Genomic DNA, 25,456 nt, shown 5'->3' on the forward strand with positions numbered 1-25,456 from the left:
GAGCCCTCGCCCCCACACCCCGAGTGTCCCTGCGGCGGGGCCGGCACCGAAGATTTATAGCGCATATATCCATATCCCAAAGCCTGTGCTAATACACGTAGAGATTAATGAATACGTGTTTGTTTTGCACATGTGTCTCATATATGCGGGTTCTGCTGTGCAATGTATGGAATTTGTGTATCTGTACAGATCAATAGGTGCTTGTGTCACTGTGTTACACCGATGTACAGCAGCGTCTGTGTTTTCCGTTCAAGTGCACGTACACCTGTGTGTGTGTGTGAGGTTCCCCACGCCCGTGGGGCCGGGCTGCTCCGCTCTGCTCCTGGGGCGGGGCCCGTTCCCCGTTCCCCATTCCCGGTTCCCCGTTCCCGGTTCCTGGATCCTGGTTCCTGGTTCCCATCCAGCCGCCGTCGCGGGATCACCCGGCCCTGGGGCACGACGAGCCCATGGCCAGGAAGGAGCCGCTGCTCAGCGCCCTTAAAGGTGAGCGTGGGCCCCCGGCCCCTGTGCGAGCTCTCCTGGCCGCGCTCGGTACCGGTCTGACCGGACCGACGGCGGGGCCGCGCTGGGGCTCCCCGGGCCAGCCCCGCCGCCCGGCCGTGCCTTTGGGGAAGTTTACCCCGGGGGGGTCGGGCCGTGCTGTACTGGGGTATAGGATCCCCTCGCGGGGCCGTTCAGGGCTGTCCCCCCATATCCCGTCCGCTTTCCCCGGCTGGGCGCCCACGGCACCGCCGCTGTCTCTCCGCCCCACAGGAGCGGTGCTGCGGCTGCGGGAGGCCGGGGGCCCCTGCACGGACACCTCGCCGCACCTCGTGTCCCTCTGCCAGCTGCTGGAGAGCATCCTGCGCAAGGGGCTCCGACGTGAGTGACCCTCGGTGCCCGGGCGGGCGGGGGCAGCTTCCCCGGGCCCGCGGCGAGGCGTCTCGCACTCCCTTTCTCCCGCAGAAGCGGCCTGGGGATTCCGCCGGCGGGATTACTGGCACTGGCTGGAGCAGCTCCCCGCGGGCACCAGCGGCCGGTGAGCGCCCCGAGCTAGGCTGGGTGAAAATCCGAGCTGTGCTGGGGTCTGTCCCCGTGAGCCACACGCTCATCCCAAAGAGCCCAGGAGCAGGGAGGACGCTCCGGTGTGATGCCAAAGCCGCTTTTACTGTCCCCAAACAGGCCGGAGCCTCTGTCCCTGAGCATCCGCAGGGCCGCGGGCTGCGAGCGGGCGCGGACGGCGCAGGGCCGCGGGCGCTGCTGGCTGCGCTGGGCCCTGCACGGGAAGGCGCTGGCAGCGGCCGTGGGGCAGCTGGCACAGAGCCCCCGGCTCCTGCAGGTGCGCACCGGGGGGAATGCTGCCCGCGGGAGGTGGGCTGGGAAATGGAGGAGTAACCTGTGCTTTTCACTGGCTTTCAGTTCTATGACCCAGGGAGCTCCATCCTCGGCAGGGAAGATCTCCGGGGTAAGATGGTGGCTCAGCCGAGGCAGGATGCAGCCTGTGTTATGGCACTGTGCTGCTGCTGCAGCGGAGGGGGAAGAGTCCACCGTGATTTTTCTAATCCAAACTTAGCGCTGGAATCTAAATACATTGCTGTGGTGATGGGGAAAAAAAAAAAAAAAACCAAACAAAGTGTAAATATTTAAACATTATTTGAATCCATCTAAGGTTGGCTTTAGTGGCATGGGATAGGAAAATTTCTTCTGAAGTGTCTTCCATGTTATTCATTTATACCAAGGATTCTGGCTTAAGCAGACCCAGTCTGGCTTTGAGGAGAGACTGTGTTGGATGGGCCTGGGCTGAGGGTGTCAGAGGGGTTTAAATGGCTGCATTGCCTTGACAGGCTGCAGCACTCCATCCATCCACAGCCAGACTCTTTGGGGGGCCAGGCCAGGGTGGAAGCCTTTAATCTTTTGATTATGATAAATAACCCCATGTTAAACCTGTACATCAATGGTTTATAAATCACCCGTGCTGCTGGTGCATGAGCAGATTGCAGACCTGGCAGTGTGATTGCAAGGCTTGTGCAGGAGAGAGCCTGGGCAGCTTTGCTGTGCTTCTAAGGGGAGAAACAGTCAGTGGCATTTGCTGCAAATCTTTATCTGAATTTTGGGATAAAAGGTGCCAAGCTGCCCCTGTGCCAGCAGCAGGAGCCTGGGATGAGCCTCCAGCAGCACTTGGGTGCGTGGTGCTGGGATGCTTTCAAGGCCTCACTCCCAGGACTCATTAGTTACACTGCAAATGGCTCCATTCTGTCCTCTGCCGTGCCCCTGTGGGCTGTGGCTGCCAGAACCCAGCAGTGACACTGCCTCTCTCCATCCCCATCCCTCTGCAGAGCCGTTCCTCTCGCTGCTGCTGGTGCTGACAGAGATAGATTTCTCCCTGGACCTGCAGGTGCAGTGGTGAATCAGTGGGGTGGTGACCAGCACAGGGCTGCCAGCGTGGGGCCCTGGCCCCTTCCCTGACACTCCTTTGTTTGCAGAATTGCAGCTTCTTGGACGAGAGCTGGCTGCTGCCGGTGAGAGCCCATGGGGAGCCGTCCTTCCGCCACCTGGCCCTCCCTGAAAAGTCAAAGGAGGAAGATAAGGAGCAGTTTGGTGGGGAGGGATTGCCACACACCCCGGGGTGAATTGGCTCAGGCTCACCAGGATGAGCAGAGCTGCCTCTGCTATCGAGGTTGGATCCTGCTGGGTACCTGCAGCATCACCAGGAGCAGATCCCAGCATTCCCGGGAGTAAAACCAAGCAAGGGAAGCACCCAGGCCTGAATCTCTGATATAAGTGATGTTTTCCCGTGCTCCCCTCCCTGATTGCCAAAAAAATCCCCATTTCCCTGGGCTGACACAGATTTTGCATCAGTTGGTTTGCTCAGTGAAACATCAGTGTGTTACTGAGAACAGCGGGGACGCCCTCATGTCTTTTAACAATGCAGAGCATCCCTCCACCACCTTTTAAACCTAAAAGAATCCCCAAAGAGCTCGAGGCAGCTCTGGGACCGGCCAAGGCGTGCACTGAGCCGTGGTGGTGCTGCAGAGCCCGGGATGCCGCCGGCTTTGGGGCATTTCTGGCAGGCAGTGCCGGCTCAGCCCGGCTAATGCGATGTGACACTGAGTGCTCTGCGCACAGCAGCGCCTCTGGGGACGGACAGCTGCGTCCCCCGGCTGCGTGGGGACACGTGGGGTGAGCCAGGAGGGCTCTTCAGTGAGTTAAGGCCTTGCTGTTGCTTTGCCATCCCACCCATGGAGCAGCTTTGTCCCTTCAGGGTGTGGGCACAGCCGGATCCTGAGAGAGGACAGAGACAAGCAGACACTGATGGTTCCAGCTCAGCCTGGGGAGCTGGGATTTGCCTCTCCCTGGGCTCCCAAAGCCCCGGGTTGGCATCAGTGCCAGAAATTATCCAGAGCATGGGGTCCCTTGGATGTCCCTTGGTCATTGCCACTGTCAGCATCACTCTCTTTCAGGTGTGCAGTATTTATGAGACAGCCCCGTGCCGAGCACTGGGGATGGTGCTCAGGTAGGAACTCTTGATCCTCCTCTCCCCTCAGCAGAGGGATCTGGTCAGCACAGCCCTGAAAATGCCCCAAAAAGGGAAATAAATATCCAGCTTAGAGCATTGGGGCTGTCTTGTGTGCTTTTCTCCCCATCAGCTCAGCCTTGCCAGTATCTGCTGTCCGTGGGGTGGCTTTTCCCTGCATTCAGTGTATGGGTGATGGCACAAAAGGGGAGCCGGGCAGGGTCCCTGGGGCTGAGCTGGGGCTCGGCTGCACCCCCAGGTACGTGGATGGCCGAGTCTTTGTCACCGAGGTGCTCCCCGAGAGCCAGGCAGAGCTGGACGAGGTGGCGCTGGCCGGTGACATCCTGGATGAGATCAACGGCTACTGCCTGAGATCCGCCTCTCCCGGGCAGGTGGGTGGGGACAGAGGGGACACAGGGGACAGAGGGGACACAGGCCTGGGCTGTCCCCTCTGCTGCCCCTGCTCCCTCCTCGCTGCAGGCTGGGGCTGCGCTGCAGAGGCTGAAGGGAGAACCGCTGGCCCTGCGCCTGCTGCGGTGGCGCTGGCACGACGGGAGCGTCTTTGAGCCTCTGCTGCCCTACCTGGAGGCCCTGAAGGAGAAGGAGCCGCAGTTCCAGCTGCAGCACAGCCCCCGGCACAGCCCCAGGGGCCAGGGGCAGCCCCGGCAGCTGCAGGGGGGCAGGTGGGTCTGTGCCAAGGGCTGTGCCCACAGCGTCCCTGAGCTCTGCACCAGGCTGTGGGGCCAAGGCTGCCCCCATGGCCTGGAGGGGAGCAGGGGGCTGGGAGCATCTTCCCCTGCAAAGAGCAGCAGGGGGGATGTGGGGGGTCCTCCCTCTGATGCCCCCGAGCCCTTTGCTCCCCAGGCTGCTCTACAAGCTGCGGTTCCTGGGCCAGACCAGCGTTGGGACGGTGAGGCTGTGGGGCAGAGACCTGCCAGGGGGTGAATCATCCCTTTGGAGTTCTCTTCATGTCTCCAAGGGTTATTCCCCCCTTCCCATTCCATTTCAGTATGGTGGCAAAGAGGTGCTGGAGGGGGCCATTCCTGCTGTGCTGGAGAGGAACTTGGCACCACGGGTGAGCAGCAGGGCTGGGGACATCCTGGGGAGGGCTCTGACAGACAATGCAGGCCATGGATATTTTTCCAATGCAGGCCATGGATATTTTTTCCAATGCAGGCCATGGGTATTTTTTCCAGCTCCAGGTTCACTTGGCTTGGCTGAATATTTGCCACCCAATCACCCCTGTGGGTTTTTTTCAGGTCAGAAGCATCTCAGCAGCCAGGATAGGAAAGGGCATTAAGGAAAAATGCAGCCACATGCAGGAAAGAGCTTGGAAAACTCTGGGAAGGCTAAGCCTGGTTCCAGGGCTGCTTTAGGGCTCAGGTCGCTGTTGTTTGAGCCTCTGGGAGTTGTTTTTGAAAAGATTGAAGTGTGGAAGCACTGGGTGGTGGAGGAAAAGAAGCAGCAGAGAGAAAACTTGAAAAAGCTGAGGCTGACTGTGCTTCATCACCTCTGCATTTGGATAATCTCTGGTGAGTGTCTGATTAAAAACAGAGCTCAGGGCTGTGCTGATCAGGGCTTCTTCCCCCTCATCCCCCTGCAGGAGGTTTTATTTGATGTGAAGGAGGCAGAAGTCCTTGTGCAGGAAAAGGCTTCCTCCAAGGTGAGTGAGTGACATCCAAGCTCTGGGAATCTGGTGGCATGGGGAGCCCAGCTGGGGGCAGAATAAACCAGGAACGGGGCTGGCAGGGCCTGACCAGAACCCCGAACAGCCCCTCCCTGTCCCTGCACAGCTCCTCTCCTGCCATCCCAACCCCTCCTTGTCCATGCTCAGCCCCTGTGCCACCTCCCTGTCCCTGCTCAGCCCCTGTGCCACCATCAACCCCTCCACATCCTGCACAGCTCCTGTCCCCCCATCCCTGTCCCTGCTCAGCCCCTGTGCCACCTCCCTGTCCCTGCTCAGCCCCTGTCCTGCCATCCCTGTGCAGTGCCCAGCTCCTGTGCCACCATCCCTACCAATCTCTGTACCCTGCTCAGCTCCTATGTGCCCATCCCTACCCCCCAATATCCTGCACAGCTCCTGTGTCCCCATCCCTGCCCCTCTCTGTCCCTGCACAGCTCCTGTCCTACCATCCCTGTGCCGTGCCCAGCTCCTTTGCCACCATCCCAACACCCCCCTGTTCCTGCCCAGCTCCTGTGCCACCTCCCTGTCCCTGCACAGCTCCTGTGCCCCCATCCCTGTCCTTGCTGAGCTCCTGTGTCCCCATCCCTGCCCATCCCTGTCCCTCACAGCTCCTGTGCCACCATCCCTGTCCCTGCTGAGCTCCTGTGCCCCCATCCCTACCCCTCCATCTCCTGCCCAGCTCCTGTGCCCCCATCCCTGCCCCCCCATATCCTGCACAGCTCTCCTGTGTCCCCATCCCTGCCCATCCCTGTCCCTCACAGCTCCTGTGCCCCCATCCCAACCCCTCCCTGTCCCTGCACAGCTCCTGTGCCCCCATCCCTGTCCCTGCTGAGCTCCTGTGTCCCCATCCCTACCCCTCCATCTCCTGCCCAGCTCCTATGCCACCTCCCTGTCCCTGCACAGCTCCTGTCCTACCATCCCTGTGCCGTGCCCAGCTCCTGTGCCACCATCCCTGCCCATCCCTGTCCCTCACAGCTCCTGTGCCCCCATCCCTGTCCCTGCCCAGCTCCTGTGTCCCCATCCCTGCCCCTCCATCTCCTGCCCAGCCCCTGTGTCCCCATCCCTGTCCCTGCCCAGCTCCTGTGTCCCCATCCCTGCCCCTCCCTGTCCCTCACAGCTCCTGTACCGCCATCCCTACCCCTCCATCTCCTGCGTGGGATGCTGCTCGTGGAGCCCCAGGATCTTTGCCTTGTGTGTGCTGTGAGTGCTGCCCGTGGGTCCTGGCAGGGCACAGAGGGCTGTGGCTCCGGGATGGGGCTCTGGGAAGCCTCAGAGCAGCCACAGGGTCCTGCTGCGGCGGGAGGCAGGGCTGGGCTCGGAGCTGCCTGGATCATGGACGTGTTTCCATTTTTAGCTCTTCCCCCGAGAGCCCTGACGGGAGCACGTTCCACTGCCTGGTGTTTGCATCCAGCTCTGAGCAGGAATGCGAGGAAATCATCGGGAGAATCGGTAAGGGAAGGGTTTAAGGCTTCAGCTGCCATCAGTCACATCGTGGAATAGCAGGAATTCTGTTCTGCAAGCAGGATCTGACTTAATTCCTTTCATTGAGGTTACCAAGATGAAAAGATATTTTGATATTTTTCTGGTGTGGGGTTTTTTTATAAAGGACCACTTGACAATGATTTTATTTTAAGAAACAGCTTCTAGGCATACCCAGCTGCTTCATTGTTTCCAGTAAGGATTTGGAGGAAATACTGTGCTCAAGGCATGTTATTTTAAACCTACTTTTCTTGCAGGAGCTGAGGCTGCTACTGTAGCTCAGCACCAAACCAAGCAAAAATCCTATGACTTGGAATCTTTCATTTTTAATTGTCCTCAATGCAAGCTGTGTGGTTCTTCCTGAATTACTTGGGCCACTGAGGATCCTTAGATTTCCCATGGGGACATTCCTGGCAGGCAGAGGCCCTGGAGAGCCCTGCCCAGGTGATTGACCTGAGATCACTGAGCCTTACTTGGTACTGTGTGTCTAAGTTGTGAACCTCATTACTTTGTAGCAAAGGAATCTTTTCCCCTACAGTTGTAGCAAGAATAGGAAATACATGTATAAAACGTATCATTTCAGAATAGGATTGTGGCAGGACTCTGGGGAGCCAGGGGCTGGGTTTGCTCGGAGCAGTGTAGGACAGGGAGGTGAGGAGGAGGAGGAAGAGGCTGTGTGAGAGGGTGGTGAGGAGTTCCTGTTCCTCCAGCTGCAGGATTCAAGCACACAGAGTGGTTTGTCTGAGGAAGAAGAGCACCATGAGGCACCACTGGCCCAGCAGCAGCAGCTGAGGGACACAGGCCCTGCCTCCCACAGCGAGTTGGGAATGGATTTCATCCTCTTCCTCACCATCCTGGGTGGGAGATCACGGACACTGGAACCTGGCGGGGACTGCTGCCACTCTTGCCCCAGAGCTGCCCAATTTCCACTGGAATAAATCAAGCCAGGCCGGCTCAACCACTTCCCTGTGCAGCTTTGTGTGACAGCCCCAGCCTGACTGGCAGAGCCTGTTCTGGCAGGGCTCAGCAGCCTTGCCCTCCAAGCTCTGTAATTACCCCTGAGCACTTTCCTCCACCACAGCCCAGCAGCTGAGGAACCCAGAGCTGCCTTGGCCCAGCCTGAAGTAAAGAGCTGAGTTCAGTCACATTCCATCCAAAAATGTGGATGGGAAATGAGAATCCCATGGAGCCCCCACCCCATCTGCTCCCCATGCAGAGCCAGGACTGGCACAGCCCAATCCCAAGGGAACGTTCCCCACACTGCTCAGGAACAGCCAGGTGGTTTTGCTTCAGCCAGACCAGTCACAAATCCAAAATAAACTTTCCCTGCATCCACTAGAAAGGAAAAAAGAACTAAGCTTGTGCCCTGATCAGAGAAAAGTCCCCCAAAAAGCCACTGCAGCCTCAGCCAGTTGTCCTGCACCCTACACAGCTGTAGGGCACCACAGCAGGGACTCAAGCTGCACAAAATCTCCAAAATACTCCAAAAGTTCTCCATTCTGGTGCCAGTAGAAGTTTAGTTGCCACAGCAGCAGCCCAGGATTACAGCAATCTGTAGGAGGCAGAAGCTTCTTGAAGCCCAAACCAAATGACAAAGACTCCTCACATGTGAATGTAAAACATTTAATTTAAAAATGTTGACACTACAATATATAAAATAGCTATTATAAATGCACATAGTGTATTCTATAGCTGCCAGGTTTACGTTTTTAGGAAACTGTAAGTTACACTGTGGTTAAGACTTGAAGTTTCACCCTCTGAAGGAAGTCCACATTTGATCACAGTGATGCATGGTCAGACTAACAGCCCCAATTGTTAAACACTTGGATCAAGTCATAACCAGTTTTATTGCAAAAGGACCCTGTACACATTTATATCAATTCTAGTACCTTACAAGTTTATCTACCCAACAAGTCATTAACATACAGAAACATGCATGAGAAGCAAGAAAGAACACCCATCCCTTCTGCATATTAGCAACTTGTCACTCCCGAGCCCGAGGCTCAACATCACTGAGGTTTATGTGAACAGTCACTTTTAGCATTCATCCTGAGTGAAAGATGGAATGACTTAAGTACAAATGCAACATATTATAAACAATTTCTTACAAAAAAAGTCACAAATTAAAACCAAAGTATTTTACAGAATTAACTACAAAACACCATAAAAACAGCCTTCACTTAAGCCCTCTCTCCCCGTATCCTGCGAGCCAACTGGATATCTTTGGGCATGATGGTGACTCTCTTGGCATGGATGGCACACAGGTTTGTGTCTTCAAACAGACCCACCAGATATGCCTCGCTGGCCTCCTGTTTCAAGAGCACAAGAAACGTTGTTAAAAACCCTCAGCGCAGCTCCCCCGGCACCGCAGCCCAGCCGGCCCTCGGCAGTACCTGCAGAGCACCGATGGCCGCACTCTGGAACCTCAAATCTGTTTTGAAATCTTGGGCGATTTCCCTGACCAGCCGCTGGAAGGGCAGCTTGCGGATCAGCAGCTCCGTGGATTTCTGATAACGACGGATCTCACGGAGCGCGACGGTTCCCGGCCTGGATGGGAGAGGGAGGAGGGGGCGGTGAGGCGGGGCAGGGGCTGCGGCAGCCGGGGCCGAGCCGAGGGCCTTACCTGTAGCGGTGAGGCTTCTTGACGCCGCCGGTAGAGGGAGCGCTTTTCCGGGCCGCCTTCGTGGCCAGCTGCTTGCGCGGCGCCTTCCCCCCGGTGGACTTGCGGGCGGTCTGCTTTGTACGGGCCATTTTTCCTCACTTACCTACAGAGACACACACGCGTGACACCGGGGCCTGGCTGTCCCCGTGACCCCCGGGCCCGACGCCGTCGCGGCCGATTCCCTCACGCTCCAGATGCCCCCCTCCCCCGCGGCGGGCAGGCGGCCAGCGGCCTCCCCCGGGACCGGGAGGAGGGGTAACGGTTACCCCGCCGCCCCCGCCTCGCGGCCCGGCCGCTCCCGTCCCCGGGGAAAGCCGACTGAGTCACGCCGCCTCCTCCTTCCTCCCGGGCCGCCCCGGGGTGGGGGGGGGGGGGGGGGGGGGAGGGAGGCGCAATGGTGGGGGATGGGAACCGGCCGTGACTCAGGGCACGTAGGCAAGGCCCAGCCTGTCCGCCACGCTCGCGGAGAACCCAAGGCCGCGAACGGCCGCGCAACACCACCGCCCGCTTCGAGACCCGTCCGCTGTCCGGTACTTACCGGTAGGAAGAGAAGGAAGCGCCGGTGCCGGTAGCGCTGCGCGCCGAATCCTCTACGCCGTGCTGCTGCCGAGCCGCTCCTCAGCCGCCGCGCCGCTCACTGCGCCCTCCCCGCCGCGGGGACACGCCTTTTATAGTGGGGGCGCGCGCGTGGCGCGGTGACGTCACAATGCCTGTAAGCAACGCGCCGCGCTATTGGCCGGGACCTCCGCCGGCGCCGTTGCGTCACCACACACAAAGGCCGTGCTCCGGTTCCCCGGCGCTGATTGGGCGCGTGGCCGGGCGCTGATTGGTTGTTAAAGTAGGCGTCCGATTGGGTGTTCAGGGAGGAGAAGGATCCAATCGGCGGCGGGCGAGCGCTCTGCGCGCTGATTGGACGAAACGGGGTAGGGTTTGGATCCTACCCTTTGTTGCGAAGCTCCACAATGGGAAGTCAATAGGAGCGGGGCGAGCGGCGGCGGCGCCGCGGGATCCCCCGGGCACCCCCGGCCGGCCCCGGCCGCCCCCGCCGCGGAGCCCCGGCCCCGGCCTGCGGAGCAGAGGCGCCCGGCGGGGGCTGCGAGCGGCGAGGGCCGGGCCGCGGGGTCCCTCCGCCTCCGCCCCCTCTCCCCCGGGAGCCGCCGGTGTGCGGCCGCTCCGCACCGCGCTCGGGGGCGGCCGTGGGGCGAGCGGGGGCCCCGCAAGGGGAGCGGGTCTGGCAGCGCCTCCGGCGCTTCTCGCCCGGGTTTGTCATTCCAGATGCCAAGGAAGGGCTGTCACGAGACCTGGATTGGCAGTGGGCAGTGGGGCTGGGATGCGGCTGCCCCATGGCAGAGCCCGACCTTTGGCCCTGTGGAGGGAGCGTTCAGAGCTGGGGCTCAGCCCCTCTGCTCTGCCCTTCCCCAAATCACACTGATCTGTGGGGCACCTTCACCCCCAGAGTCAGTCACAAAGTTTCATTGCGAGTAGAAATCCAGAATCCATGCTCCCTCTTGGTGCCATCTTAGCATTTATCTTCATAAGATAAATAACAATTCAATAATAAAACTTGTCCTTTGGAGAAAACTGCTGCCTTAAGTTACACCTTGACTTACATCACTATTTTACTGTATTTGCCCAGACTGTGGAGGCAGGTCCCTGCCCCCACGGGTAGGCTCTCAGGATCAAGAAGAACAGGTCCCAGATGCCCTGGAGTTGTAGCACGTAGGATACACAGGGAACACAAACAGACACTCCTGAAGGTGTCTGTGTCCCTGAGGTTCCCAGAGCGCAGAGCTGCTGGGATCACCCACTGCATGAGGCTCTGCATCCTCGGCCTCTGGGCTCAGAGGATGGCAGGACCAGGATGGAGCTTGGCACGTTGGGAATGTGTTGGGAGCGTGTTCTGCCCCTCAGTGTCCGGGCTGCCACTCAAGCAAACGTGGCACCGTGGTGTGACAGGGCCGTCACGTGTGCCAGGGCTGTTGCTGCCCAAGGGATGTCATCTCCCCTGCCTCTGGTCCTCATTTTCAGGTTCATTTTCTCTCTTCTAAAGGAAAATGTTAATTATTTATCAGAGGCAAAAAGCTGTGTATCCACGCAGTGGTCTGGGAGGTGTGGGTAAACACTCACTGCGCTGTTTCGTAAGGTGGAAAGGAAATAATGCCCCTTTCGGCTGAGTTGTTCAGGCTCAGGGAAAACAAAATTTCTGGTGGTAACAGCTTTTAATACATTTAATTTGTTACTTTTGAGAGCTCACTGCACTGTCACTAATGCCAGGAGGCCGGGTGAAACTTTGTTACAAGGAGCTCAGAGTCACTTTAATTATTGCCTTCTCCAGTTTCATAGCAATGGCTACTTAGACTTCCCATTTTGGAGATACTTAAGAATTTTTTGCTCTAGAAAAGCCTGGGGTGGAACAGGGTGAGGTACAGGTGTACACACAGAAGCTGAGGAGGGCAAAACAGCACAGAGGTGGGAATAAATGCACCCTGGGCACATCATCTGGAGCGTCCCCAGTGTTTCCCCACGGCCTGGCCGGGTGTGTGCCGAGGTGTGAAACAGCTGGAACGCAGCTGTCAGCATCAGGGTGCAGAGTAAACATCAGCCATGAGGGGCTGGAGCCTGTGGCATCCAAATCCCTTTGGACAAAGCACAGGTTGGTTGTGTTTTCAGTGTGATTCCTCAATAATTGAGTGGCTTTTCCAGCAGGTTCATGGCTGACAGTGGCTCTGGTTGGGTGTACAGGTGTGTGTGGAGATACTCAATGAAACACCTGCCCATGCATTGACCAGGAACTGCATCATTCCAGGGCTCCAGCTTCCCATAGAGAGTGGTTAGATGAATAAGAAGGAAATTGATATCCTGTGACTTATTCCTGCAAATGCCTGGGAATAAACTACTAAATCACACCAGGACAAGCCTGCCAGATACTGATTCTAAATCATAAGTATCACTAAGTATAAATAGGAATTTAAAAAGTGATTTGCCTCCCCAAACCAGCTGCAGAGACCAGGCCTGAAGTTTATTATTAATGTTGCTGGGCCCGTGTGGGCTGGCAGAGGTGAGAAGGGTGTTTGCCCGATAAATGCCGAGTGCCCTTTCCCACAGCGCCAGGAGCGGGTCTGAGCAGAGCCCAAGAGATCAAAGTCCTATTAAAAGCAACTCCTATCATTTCCTCCCCTGGGAGAGGAGTTCATTGGCAGAGGGAGCGCTCCACATGGGAATTGGGCCGGTTCCTTGGACACGGCTGCTCTGGGGGGGGGTTTCTCCCGGGGGAGGACGGGGAGCCCGTGCTGCGATGTCCCAGCAGCCAGGTGCCATTGGTGTCACCTGCTCCCAGGTAGGTTCTTCATGCGCTCTTTGGGCCTTCCTCCTCCTCCTCCTCTTCCTCCCCCTCCTCCTCCTCCTCCTGCCGGGGCCGCAGCGCTGCTCGCGGGCCCGTCCTGCGCGGCGCTGTCCCGTGTGTGGGGAGGGCCGCGGAGCCATCAGCGCTGCCAGCACTAAAATAAGCTCTGGCCGCGCTCCCGCGTCCACGCGCGGCCCCCGAGGCAGAGGAAGAGGGGGAGGAAGGAAGTGAGGCCGCCTGACACAAATAACTCCCGGCCCCTCACCAGCTCCCCGGACCGGCCGCCCCCGCTCCCGTGGGGGCTGGGCCGAGCGGGCTGTGCCGCCCCCTTAGGAGCCGGTGTGCCCCCGGACTCGATGTTCCCCCAGGGGCTCGCTGCCGTCCTGTCGCTCGCTCCTCCCCTCAGGGGCTCGGTGTCCCGCACGATCTCCGTGTCCCCCCGGGGGTCCGTGCCGTCCCTGCGCTCGGGGCTCGCCCGGCCCCGATCCCGCCCCGCCACCTGGGGGCGCCCCGGCACGCCGCCCCCACGGCTTCGCGCACTACACCTCCCGTCGCGCCCCGCGCGGCAGGAAGCGCAGAGGCCGCGTCGCCGCGGGGCGCCTCTGGGAGTTGTAGTCCCGCCGGCCGGAAGCCGCCGCCCGCCGCGTCCCGGGCCGGCGGGCGGCGCGCGCGCGGCGGGACTACAAGTCCCACCCCGCTCCGCGCGCCACCGGGGCGGCAATGGCGGCGGCGGCGCCTGCGCGCGGCGCCCTCCGTGCGGACCGCGCAGAGTGAATAATAAAGGTCTCCTCGGCGGCGGCGGCGGCGGAAGGCGGGAGGCATGTCCAAGGGCCCGGTGGCGGGCGGCCCTGCCGCGGCCGGGCCGGCGAGCGCCGCCAGCGCGCTGCAGGCGCAGCCCGAGAAGCCGCAGCACTACACGTACGTAGAGCCGGGAGCTTCCCCGCCGCCGCCCGCCCGCCCGCGCGCCAACACGCGCCTGACGTCAGCGTGCGGCGCGCGCGGGGGCGCGCGGGGGGACGCGCGGGCACCGGCTGGAACCGGCCTCGGCCGGCGCGGGCCGGGGGCGGCGGGGCGGGAGGGAGGGGCGGGGGATGAGCGACCCCCCCCCGCCCAAGCCCCGTGATGCACCGGGGCCGCCGCGCCTCCCCCGGGGTGAGGGGACCCCCGGACACCCGGTGACACCCCCGGCCCCTCGCCCGCCCGTCCCGCCCTCTCGGGTGACACCCCCGCCTGGGGTGCGGGTCGGTCCCCCGGGATGTGAGGGCATCCCCCGGGATGTGACAGCCCCGATCCGTTCCGCGGCGGGTGAGGGGACCCGCGAGTGACAGCCCCGGTCCCTCCCCGTGGTGTTGGTGGAGCGCGGGCCCTGTGGTGACACCCGGCCCGAGGCTGGGCCTCTGTCCCACGGGCTGTGAGGGGACCCTGGGTCCCCAGCTCTGCCCCCCGCCCTCGGTGGGCTCCATTCCGCCGGGGGTCGCCTCGCGGTGCTTTGAGGGGCTGAGGGTTTGCTGAGCTGTCACCCCGGGCTGTTACTGCTGTCCTCCATCCCTGAGCCGTCCCGGGCGTTCCTTGGCACCTGTGGAGGGAGGTGTGAGGTGACAGGAGGTGCCCAGGGCCGCAGCCTCGCTGGTTGGTGATGGAGCAGGTCCCTGTCAGGGCAGGTGTCTTTGGGAGTGACGCAGGTGTGTGGAACATTCCCCTTGGAAGGTTTACATGGAAATGTCGATGAGCATTTGCCCCATCCCTGCTCTTGCTGGCCCTGCTCAGGTGTGACCTGGCTGTGCGGGGCCTCTGGCTGTGTGTCACCTCCATCACTGCACACACTCCCTCAGGGAACACTTGTTGCTGGGATGTGCCTTTCCTAACCAAAAAATACCACTCTGCTGCCTTGTCCCAGGGAAACACAACCTGTTGGAGCTGTGTGAAGTTGGCCTGTGGTCAGTTGTTGGAGTTGGAGGCTGTGGGATGAGATCCCATCCTCTTGTGCAATAGGATAAGGGATTGGGAGCGAGCATTGTCTTTGTTGGGTGGGCTGGCGATGGATGGCTATGGCTGGAAATGGGTCGTGTGTTCCCCATCCTTAAAAGAGAAAACTTTGGAACTGTTCTTTGTGAACAAAATATATGTGCTGAGCCGTTTCCCTTATCATTTCAGGGTGTTGTCCTACAAATACCCTACAAATACTCGTATCTCTGGCTTGTGTGGATGCCCCCACCCAAAGTGAGACGTGTGCTCTGTGTGCTTTTAATTTCCATTTTCATAAGGCTGGTGGTGGACTTCCTTATGTCCACACTGTGATACCTGGAATAAAAAGAGCTTTGAGGAATCCACGGACATGGGTCCATACAGCCCGTGTGCCTGCTGCTGGGATCACAGGCTACCTGCCACCCCTTTCCTTCAGGAATGCTATGGCAGAGTGAAGGCTTTCAGTTTTATTGTCATTGTGAAGATCCTGTCATGATCTTTAGGGACCTGGCAAGCCACAGTCTCATAGGTTGCTTGGTTTTTGGTGTGCTCTACAAGTCTGACAGTTTTATGGGGGAAATGGGCATGGAAGAGTGTGCTGGGATTGTTGCTGTAGGGAAAAAGAGGGAACAGGAGCTGCCTGTAGAGGTGGAATCACACTAGTGATGGAGAAGGAAAACAAAGAGATGAGGTTGAGAAAGTGAGGACACTGGACAGAGGAAGGTGAAGGTGATAACTTGGCTGAGCATGACTGTGGAAATAAGGATATCAAGTATTAGGAAAAACAGAGGAAGAAAAACTTCAAGAAGCAGAGGAGATTGGGAAAGAGGACGGAAATGGGACAGTGTGGAACAAAGCTGGTGGTGCAATTAGCTTATTTCCAGAGGGCAAAACTTGTGTTTTGAAGATGGAATGCTATAAATACTTCAGTGAAAACAGTTGCAGAGGAGCTGAATAACCATAAGTGAGAGAGACGGGTTTGGGGGCTGCTGAGTGCTGACAGTGGGATGTGAGCCATCCTTTGGAAGTCTGGGATGTGTACACTGGGTCACATCAGACTGTAAACCTCCTCCTGATAACATATGGGAACTTATTTGCTGGTGGCTCATGTGAACAAGTTGTATGTTGTCAAAATGTAAATATTTTCTTCCTTTTTTTTTTCCCCTTAAATATAGTTTGTTTCCATAAAATGACACAAAGGTTACAAGTTGTAAACTCAAGTCAGCTTAATTATCTGCATACTTTGCTGTTCCCTGGGGACAGGCAATCTGGTGCTGGGGATCTCTCAGAAAGTTTTGGTTGTATTTGTAAGGAAACGTTCCAATTTCTGTATTAGTGTGAATTTCCAAACTCTTGGTGTTACTTGCATGAGATTTTTTAGATACTTTGAACCTCTGCCTTTCTGTCAGGAAGACTTTATGCTTACTTTAGATGTGCAGCAAAAGAAAATGTGGGGAAAGCAGAGCTGGTGATGCTCTCTCACACCTTTGTCACTGTTTGTTGGCAGAAGAGGCCGAGCTTCCTTGATTTGTGTCCTTGGGTAGCAGTCGTGGAGTGCAGCTGGATATTCCTGGAGACAAGTCCCTGGTAGATGGCAAAGTTTGCTGTTTAATTATGGATGGGCTGCTCCTTGTCTGGGGATGGGATTCCATTTGTAGAACCCGAGTGAGTAACAGAATACTCTGGGCTGCTCTTGTGCTCTCCCTGGGTTGCTGGATTAGATGTTGCTGCGTGTGGCTGCTTTCTGTGATCCCACAGCTCCTGCAGCAGGGTGAGAGCAGCTTATTCCTGGCAACAAAGTGGTGAGACAGCTCCTTCCTGGGCTTCCTGGAGGCTGGGATCTGCTTGGGGTGCTGTGCTCTGCAGGGGCTGCATGGGAAGTGGATTTCATTTGGGCAGGCTCTGTCAAGCCTCAGCTGAGGATTGGTTTTGCAGCATTTCTCAGCTCTAGCTTGTTATTTCTGCAGGTACCTCTGTCTTTAATGTGTGTCTGCTCATGTGGGTAGACTTGAGTTGGAAGAAACTGAAAGTGAGCTCTCAGTCACTGGAGCTGGAGGCACTGAGTGCTCTGGGGTAGTTTTGTTTTGGTTCCTCTGTGTGGTTTGTTTCAGTCAGGCTTGATGCCTTAATTGTGAATTGTAAAGATTGTTTCCACTGCTTGGGTGTTTATTGATCTGGCAGAATTTAGATAAGTGAAAGTGGAGCAGCCCTTTTGTTCACTGTGCATTCACCTGAAAGTCAGACAGTTTAATAACTCTGCAGGAAAGCAAACGTTCAGGTGGAGATAAATTAACCCATTTAATGAAAAAACAGAGAGTCCCTTCAGTCCAGAGCATTCAGAGCACACAGGCTCACAAGCAGCATTGAAAATACTCTGATTCAGGTGATAAACTCTTTGGAACACGGATTTGTTGTGCATAACTCAAATCATTGCTACTCAAGACATTTCTCCTGAGTGTGCCCATCTCAAACACGAGCAGCACCCGTGGAAGTGACCTCCAGGATTCCGTGTGCCCTCACTGAGATCTGGGTGAGATGCCTGGGAGCACATCCTGTCCTCTTTTGCAGTGCATCAAGATAAGCTTTGTGATTATGCCTTTGCAGCATCAAAGGCAAAGAACTTGTCTTTCCTTTTGCACAAGGAGAGGAGCTGTGGGAAATTCCTGAGGGATTTATACCCTGTGGGTCGTGCTGGAGCTGCATCCACATGGCTGGGCATGGCTGCTGCTCACCCAAGCTTTGTCTTGCAACCATTCTGCTGCCATTTAGGCATTGGAAGACCAGAAAACTCAAATGAAGGACATTGTAAATGGGGATGAAAATGGAGCTGGTGCAGTACTTTGGCTATTACTGAAATCAGAGATATTCTTGTGTCTGCATCGTGCCTTGTCTGGTGGTTTCTCAGCCTCAAATAGGAACTCAGATTAGGGCAGCAGTGGAAATGTGGGTGAAGAAGAAGTAAAAATACCAAGACCATAGGTGTGCTTATTTAAAGCCTTATCTGAACATTAAACATGTGAATTCTTACTCCAAAACGCACTCAGAGCATCCGTCGTAGCAGAGTCATCCTTATCTCCTTATCAGTGGACAGTGTCTCACCACTGGCAGAGCAAACAGGACATGTCTGATCTCAGAGGTGCAGACTGAGTGTCTGTGGGAAGAAAACCAAAAACCAGATGTGTAGCTAACAATTTTTCAGGGTTGCTGTTTGCTCTTCCAGGTCCCAGAAGGTTTGCCTGCACAGTCTGTCAGATTGTACATTTGATCTGCTTGAGTTGGGTGGTCTTCACACCCTGCTGCACGAGTTGAGGCTTTGGAAATTGTTTTTAGAAACCTTTTGTGTTCTTTTTAAACCATCAGGACTCTTAAAATAACAAACTGCTGCCCTAATTCTGCTTTGGTTTTATTGGTGATAACCCTTAGATCAATAAGCTGATATGGACTTATACAAGTTATAGAAACTAGACCTGTTGTTTAAACAACAAAACAAACCAAAGCCACCTCAACAAAACACAAAATTAAGCAAATTAAAAAAAAATACTCAAATAACCCAGAAAACAAAAACAACAAAAAGAAACCCAGGTGTTTTTAGGTTTCAGACTTGGTAATAAAGCACAGAAGATGTAGAATAGATTATGTTATTATTCTATTATATACAGTGTAAGGAAATACCCTTAGGAAAGCACAGAGTGAGTCAATACTTTTAAACCAGGGACTTACCTGTGGTCCACTACATCATTACCTGTAAATGTCATCTTATCAGGAAATATCAGCTGGTTATCATAATTGTTATTGGTATTTTTTGAGTCTGTGTGAGCTTCACTGAATGCACATCCACTGCCAGCTGTTATTAGGAAGTGTGAATAGTTACAGGAAGTTGGAAATATAAAGTGCTGGAGTGTGAACAGGAAGAGCTGCCTTCACAGCATGCTCTCACCACCAAACACATGTGCTGAAAATAACATTTTACATTTTATGGTTCTTCAAAGGCCGAGTGTTGAAAGGCTCCAGCTTGAGATAGGGGCTGGTGAGGGAATTTGGGCCCAATCTGTGCCCCAAATGTGTTGGGGCAAAAAGGAATTTTTCCCTCCTGTTGAAGTGGAGCTAGACCTGTGGTTTTCCTGCTGCATTCCCACTCCTTGAGTACTTCTGGATATCAGTCTGACAGGGAATTCACATATGGATAACTGCTCTAGAGGTGTCATATCAATATTTTGTCAAGCAGAAACCTTTGTGTACTGCTGTGACGTTCTCAGAATTAGTTTTGGTCTGGCAAGGTTTGGTGTTTCAAAAATCCAAAACTCCATGAAAGAGGAGAGGAGTTCAATGGTGCAGAATTGTTTCAATGTGGAAGATGGTTCTTTAATTTTTAATGTAATAAAAAGTATAATGTTGATGATTATCTGTTCCTTACATTAGCATATTGGATATTTTATATACGTTTTATATATATATATATATATATATATATAATATACATTAGCATATAGGATAGCTTTTTGTGGCATAGGAGGCAATATTAAGGTTAATAACTGTTCTATAAAATTGAGGACTTGCTGATTCTGTGGGTCCTTCCCAATTCCATTTATTCTATGATCCTGAGGACCTCAGAGCTTTAGAGTTCCCCATTATATCAATATTTCTCATTTTGTAAATTTATGTATTGTCTAGTATTTTTTACATCATGTGGCTTTATTTTAAGGAACATTCTATTGGAATTCCAACATTTTATTGACTTTGGAGCTCTTCTTCTTCCAGAAAAAGCTTTTACTATCTTCTAGGAGCAGGTGAAACACTGATCCATCTTATTCCAAAGGGTCTGATCAGTGTCCTGAGGAAAATTTTCCTGCAGAGCCTTCCAGCATCCCTGCCTGGCTGCTTGCTGCGTGTCCCTGCCCCTGTGAGAGCGTGGCTGGAGGGAATGTGTCAGGACATCAGTTCATCACACTTATTGTGAGGCAAATTAGCATGAGCTGTCACTGACACTGTGTTAATGCTGAGGCTGAGCCCAGGCAGGGACACAGCCCTTCTGTGGTCCCTGCTAAAGGAGGTGTATTTTTATTTTAAATTTCCCAGAGAGGAGCAAAATAAAAAGGCAATAATATCTTTAATTGCTGTGTTGAGGCTCGTGGAAAGCTGCTTGTCAGGACATGAAGAGCTGTGTTGGCTTTCAGAGGATGCTGAGGAGAGGTTTTGTTCCTTCCATTAATTTTCTGCTTTTGAAAACTTCAGAAATATTTTTGAAAGCAGCAGAAATAAGCTGAAGGAGATGGTGAGAAGTTACCTGGTCCCTTTGCCCAGGAGTCACCTACATCCTAAGTCCTACTTAGGAAGTCACCTACACCTACTTTAGCTAAGATTTTTTTTTTGGGTCTAATTGTCATTGATTTTTAATATTGTATCAGTTTGCACTTTAAACTGGATTTTGGTGAAATTGTGAATTATAAGAGGGAGTAAATCACAGCACTTTCTATCTTATAAAGCATTTATGTACTCTATAAACTTTCTGTAACGTTCAGCAAATGAGGTGCAGAGCTGTTGCTGAAAGCTGTGTGTGCACAGAGCCAGCAATTCCCCCCCATATCCTAAATTAATGGGTGCTCACGTGCCAGCAGGCTCTGGAGCAAATGCTATTTCTTAGCTACCTTTTGTCCCCTCTCATTTATTGAGACAGAGTTTGTCTTTCATATCAGAGCCTCCAATATCAGGAGTCTCAGCAGAAAGGGTGCACAGGGGGATGCTGAAGGTTTGTACCTTCCCAAACTCCTCCTAGTGATGACAGCCAATTGAGATGCTTGTGATGATTTCCTCAGCAATCTCTTGTCTTGTGTATTTTGATCAGTGCTTGATGCAGTTAATGCCAGCTTGACATTTGAAATATCAGCTGGAATGAATGTTCCCTTGCAATGAATACCAACAATTCCTTCTCTGCTTTAGTTCTGGTGCAGCTTCTGACTCACAGACCCTCACCCTGCTGTAGTATTCATTCAGGTTGAGGAGGTGATTGTTACAAAAAGGAAAGTTCTAGGTTTTATTTAAAATAAATATTTTAAGCAATTTTAAGCATTAAAGTGTAGTGATGGCAATAAAAGAGCCAGATCACTGAAATGCTCAATACTGGCCTGATTCTTATCTCTTATTAGAAGTCAGAGACATTTAATTGAATGAAGTTGTCAGAACAGTGGTAGAGAAGAAACTTGCACTGAATTTGTGGTCAAACAAGAAAAATCTCATACCACCTCTAATTATCTGCTGGTCAAAGTGGCAAATCCATTTCAGCAGAGCATGAACTGCCTCCCTAAGACTGATGGCACTCTTAAGTGCAGCTAGGAAATTAAGGTGGGATGGCTTTTTATCACTGTATGCCTAAAATTGTTGTGATTAATATGCAGCCATGGCCATATGAAAAGGGAATATGTTCTGGATGAAGTTGGAACCAGAACTTGGGGGCTGGAAGTGGGTGATCTTGAAGGTCTTTTCCAACTCAAGCCATTCTATGAATGGAATGGCTGAAAATAATACAAAATAAAATATAATTAAGTGTTATTTGTTATCCTTTGTCTTCAGCCTGTCACCACATGCTCAAAAAGAAGCTGTCAGTCCACACCCAGTGTGCTCTGAGGTGATTTTTTTTTGCTCCTCTAAAGTTTTCAATAGACCATGAGTTTTCATTGATGGCACTTGACTGTTACTGTCATAGCAGAAATACAAACAGCAGATGCCTGAGGACATCTGTGCAGCTTTACAGCAACAAAAAAATATTGTTTGCACATTTAAAATACGAGAGTGCCACCAGATTTATCAGTGCATTGATTAGCAAAGTGGGAAGTTGCGGCACAGCCTGGGGTTTGCCTGCTTTCCCCTTGGAGGAGAGGGGCTGTCAGCATTCAGTGGAGCTTCTTTGGACACCAGAGTGTGCAGGACAGTTATTCAGAGCTGTGCCCTCTGTGTGGAGGGTTGAAATCCAGCCCACTGGGCCACAGCAGGCACAGATAAAGTCTGATTTGAGTGCTGAGCAGAAAAGAAAATCGATTGAATGGTTGACATTGATTCTTCAAAATCAACCAGTAAGGGTTGGCTTTTATCTCTGTGCTGGCACATGGGTATGGATGCAGGTTCATGCTTGTTAGATAATCACCGTGTTTTGTTTCAAACTCACAGCAGAAAATGTCTGTTCACAAATGAAAGCCTTTCCAAAGAGGCTGCTGCAAATCTGCTTGGTGTTTAACCTGAGAAGAAGCAGATGCTATTTAATTTCCAGTGGAGATTGGGCTGGGTGAGAGCACTAGAGAGCTGTCAGGTCGTGTGGAGCTGTGTAAATACAGCCCTTCAAACAGCTCTGTCATGTTCTATCTTAAAACTGTGAGTGTGGGGCTGCAGCTATCTGTGAGCTGTGTGTTAAATCATGGGGGTCTTGGCATGGCCAGGACAGGGAAGGATACTGTGCTCTGTTTCCAAAGCACCTCTTGTGAGACAAAATGTTGAGGCTTAGCTGGCTAAAAATGCTCATAACAATCTGCAGCTGAGAGCCTGAGCTGAGCTGTGGAATGGTTTGTATGGAAATAATATTTTTTTCTGAATTGCCCATTATGAATTCTTGCATGTGGGATGTTTTGTTTTAGGGAACTAGCAGAGTGAGTAACACAAGTTTTCAAACAGCCCAGCCCTGTTCCCAGCCTTCCCTGGTGTTTCTACAGTTTAAGCCCTGGGTAGGCTTTGTTAGTGCTTGAATGGGTGGTGAGAGAAGTACAGTGGGGAAAAAACCTTTGCTGGAAACTGGAACTTTAATTTTTACAGCAGAGGACATCAGGTGTTATTCAGACTTTTAATTTGTTGTTCCAAACCTGGTGTGTGTAAACCCCACCTTCCCGAGGCTACAAACACTAACACTGGGATAAAGAGGCATCATCCATAACAGATGGATTTATGAATATGAGTTAATACATGAATTAATATGAGAGAAAATTTACCTGGCTATAAGCTGAATAAATGACCATAATAAATAAGTCTGGGGATGGGTGTTTTTTGTGAAGTAATTAGCAGTAAAATATTTAATTGCTTGTATTTAAGCCTATGTTGCTACATTGTGCTGACACCTGGAGCAGGTACAGACCCTCAGCTGTGTGGGTGCTGTGAGCTCCAGTGTTTGCCCTGCAACAGGCTCAGCCCACGTTCCTGAAAAAGAATTATTTCCATATGATCCTGTTTTCATGGGCTCAGCACTTACACAGGTGCTGTAGGGAAGGATTAATGACAACTAAATACTTGTGGAGCAAAACCAACCCAGAGAGGGATGAGGGTTGTCTCAATTGGGGTGATCCATGTTTGAAAACAGCAAAGTGTGCTTTAGGCACGGTTTACATAAACTAATGGTGTTAAATTGCAGATATGTCATTTAAACTTGGAAAAAATGGGCTGTGTGTTTAAAACATTGCATGAACTGCCTAAATATTGAGTTAATTTCGAGGTCATGTCTAATACATATTCATTGCCAAGTAATTTGGGAAAAAAAGGATAACTAACTCAAGGAAATGTAAATGTAAGTTCAAGGCTTTATGCAGAATTCTGGATCTTGGTAAAAGGCTTTTAAGGAAATGCATCTGAAATGTAATGCCATTAAGTGTTTGCCTTTGCCAGTGCTTGGGTTATTTTAATTAAAAAGGTGAAAGCTCTGTGTAAACAAATACTTGTGTTTGAAATGGATTTGATTGGTATGACTTGGTTATATACATTTCATGGTCTGCTGATGCTACAAGTGCCTGCTTTTTAAAGAATGACTCAAATTGCTTTGTTTGTTGGGTTTTGAGTGACACAACTCAAAGAGTGCCAAGCAAAGGGATGCCCAGCTCCCAGGAACTCTGAGCAAGGAGCTTTTCCCCAGCACCCAGGGCAGGAGCACAGCTGTGCCTCGTGGAGCTCAAGTCTTGGCTGCTCACAAATGTGATAAATGTGGGTTTTATCAAGTGAGCTCTGCCTTGAAAGCCTTGATTTTTGTTCCTCATCAGGACAGTGTTGATGAGCTTCTCGGCTGCAGCAGGGCGTTTCTCTCCAAACAAAGCCATTTTTTGCTGTAACTGCAAACTGAACAATGTTTTGCCTGAAGCTGGTGCAAATCTGTATTCCCATGATGGGCCTGCACCACACTTCTCTGTTTTCCCTTCGTTTTTCAGTGTAGACAAGGCACAACTGTTTGTCTGACTTTTCCTTCTAATTGAAAAACATCCTGATGGTTTCTGATAGTTGCCAACACGTGTTATTTTTAGCCTGAACTTTTGCAGTCACTCAGTTATCTATGAAGTATTGGAGATACAGAATTCATTCATCATAGCTGAAATAAATTCCCTGTGCTCTTGTCCATCCTCTGGTCTCCTTTGAAATCCAGAAGTGGAGCTCCAATAGGGATCAGGTTGCTGTTGGATGTGACTGTGTGCATTTTGGTGTGTTCTCCTCAGTTTGTGTTTTACCTTCTGCAGTATGCTCTGCATTTCCATTTATTTGGAAGCATCCAGCTCAACTTTGCTTCCTAAATCATTGAGATGCTGAGAAAATGGAAGAGTTAAATGATACCTACCTATTTCTACAACAAAAACTGGGGCAGCAATGGGTTATGGATGTGAGCAGTTGTCATTTTGACCACTGAGGTACACAATGAGTTATAAGAAGTCTTAAAACAAAAAAACCTCCACAATCAAACAAACCCAACTCCATGCATCTGTAATAAGTCTCTCCAACTCTCACTTTCTTTATTTGCCCTTAGACTGACATTGTTGTCAAGCTCTAATGGAGGAGGGGAAATCTAACAGCTTTAAAATCACACACTGCTGTCTGTGTGTGACCTTTTTCCAGTTGATGGTTCAATTTATTTAGGTGATAAAGAAAACACTGAGGCATGTGAAGTCTATCTTCTTGACAGATCTGAGCTTACTGAAACTTTTTTCCTCATCCTTTTCTCCTTCCCCACATTCACAGTCAGCCTTTTGTTTTTATAAAGCGATCCATATATTTTTTCTTTGAGGTTTAAATGCTTTCTAATCTTTTCAAGGTTTACAGAACTGCACCTGGCTGCTGAGGGTGTGGAGAGGCAGATGGACTGATGGTTCTGGAGATGTCCTGAGAGAGATGTTTGCCTTTTGTGCCAGGTGGTGCATGGTGTATGCAAAAAGTTTGGTCTGTGAGGTGTGAGGGCTTGGTCAGGTCTGTGATGTTATTTTTCTAAATACAATTAAATGTGGAAAAAAGGGGAAATATCCAATATTGGTGAGCCACAGTAGCTGACAGACCTCATCTAGTGGGTGAGCATCCCTGCCCATGCAAGAGGTTGGGAATAGATGATATTTAAGGTCTCTTTCAACCCAAACCATGCCTTGACACAGATTCCTGGTAGAACTTGTTGAGAATTTTTCCTGAAATTATGATTGAAACTTTGAAGATTGCTGCTAAAAGTGTTTGTTATTGTTTCATATTCAACAGTGACTCATGTGAGGCTCTGTTTCAATATTAAATTACATCTGCCACTCAGTAAAAAATATTTATTGAAACAGACTTGTCTTTATTTCTGCTCTTAGTAGAAGGACACTGAACATTGCAGAGCTTTAAAACAGGTTGCTGGAGGTCTGCAGCTGCTGGTTCAGGGCTTTGCTCAACTTGTGCCACCCCTAGGAGCAAGGAACAGCAACTGCCATGAAGTCAGATTGTTTCACATCTTTCCTCCCAAATTCCAAGAAATCTTGAGAGTTGAAGGTTCTGTTCCTTGTTGGGTAGGTTTGCATTGAAATACCAACATTTCCTAAGACATTGTGTGAGTGCTGGTATAAAACTCTCCAAATGATT

At 52.4% G+C, this 25,456-nt stretch overlaps 2 protein-coding genes and 2 long non-coding RNA genes across 11 annotated transcripts in view; 3 read left to right on the forward strand and 1 right to left on the reverse strand.

Moving 5' to 3' along the window:
- Positions 1-3,906: 3,906 nt before the first annotated feature.
- Positions 3,907-5,156, forward strand: LOC113460153 (uncharacterized). The gene is made up of 4 exons (XR_012583215.1): positions 3,907-4,176; positions 4,358-4,403; positions 4,503-4,568; positions 5,097-5,156. It is a non-coding gene; the product is annotated as an uncharacterized LOC113460153 (long non-coding RNA).
- Positions 5,157-6,272: 1,116 nt separating this feature from the next.
- Positions 6,273-7,604, forward strand: LOC113460152 (uncharacterized). The gene is made up of 3 exons (XR_003381893.2): positions 6,273-6,377; positions 6,532-6,626; positions 7,367-7,604. It is a non-coding gene; the product is annotated as an uncharacterized LOC113460152 (long non-coding RNA).
- A 659-nt stretch (positions 7,605-8,263) lies between these two features.
- H3-3B (H3.3 histone B) lies at positions 8,264-10,011 on the reverse strand. Its single transcript, XM_074555130.1, has 4 exons — positions 9,857-10,011; positions 9,280-9,421; positions 9,050-9,203; positions 8,264-8,965 (listed from the first exon to the last, which is right to left on the reverse strand). The coding sequence occupies exons 2-4, from the start codon at positions 9,405-9,407 to the stop codon at positions 8,837-8,839; spliced, it is 411 nt and encodes a 136-aa protein (XP_074411231.1). The 5' UTR covers positions 9,408-9,421; positions 9,857-10,011; the 3' UTR covers positions 8,264-8,836.
- Positions 10,012-13,333: 3,322 nt separating this feature from the next.
- Positions 13,334-25,456, forward strand: part of UNK (unk zinc finger) — a 42,639-nt gene continuing 30,516 nt past the window's right edge. For 5 of the 8 annotated variants that reach the window (XM_074555122.1, XM_074555125.1, XM_074555127.1 and 2 more), the window contains exon 1: positions 13,334-13,579. In XM_074555122.1, coding sequence (XP_074411223.1) covers positions 13,482-13,579 — 98 coding nt within the window. In that variant the 5' untranslated portion in view covers positions 13,334-13,481. The remainder of the gene's footprint in view (positions 13,580-25,456) is intronic. The other 3 variants (XM_074555120.1, XM_074555126.1, XM_074555121.1) reach the window with 2 other exon arrangements.

Source organism: Zonotrichia albicollis, chromosome 19 (genome assembly GCF_047830755.1).
Source record: "Zonotrichia albicollis isolate bZonAlb1 chromosome 19, bZonAlb1.hap1, whole genome shotgun sequence".
NCBI classification, from domain to species: Eukaryota; Metazoa; Chordata; class Aves; order Passeriformes; family Passerellidae; genus Zonotrichia; species Zonotrichia albicollis.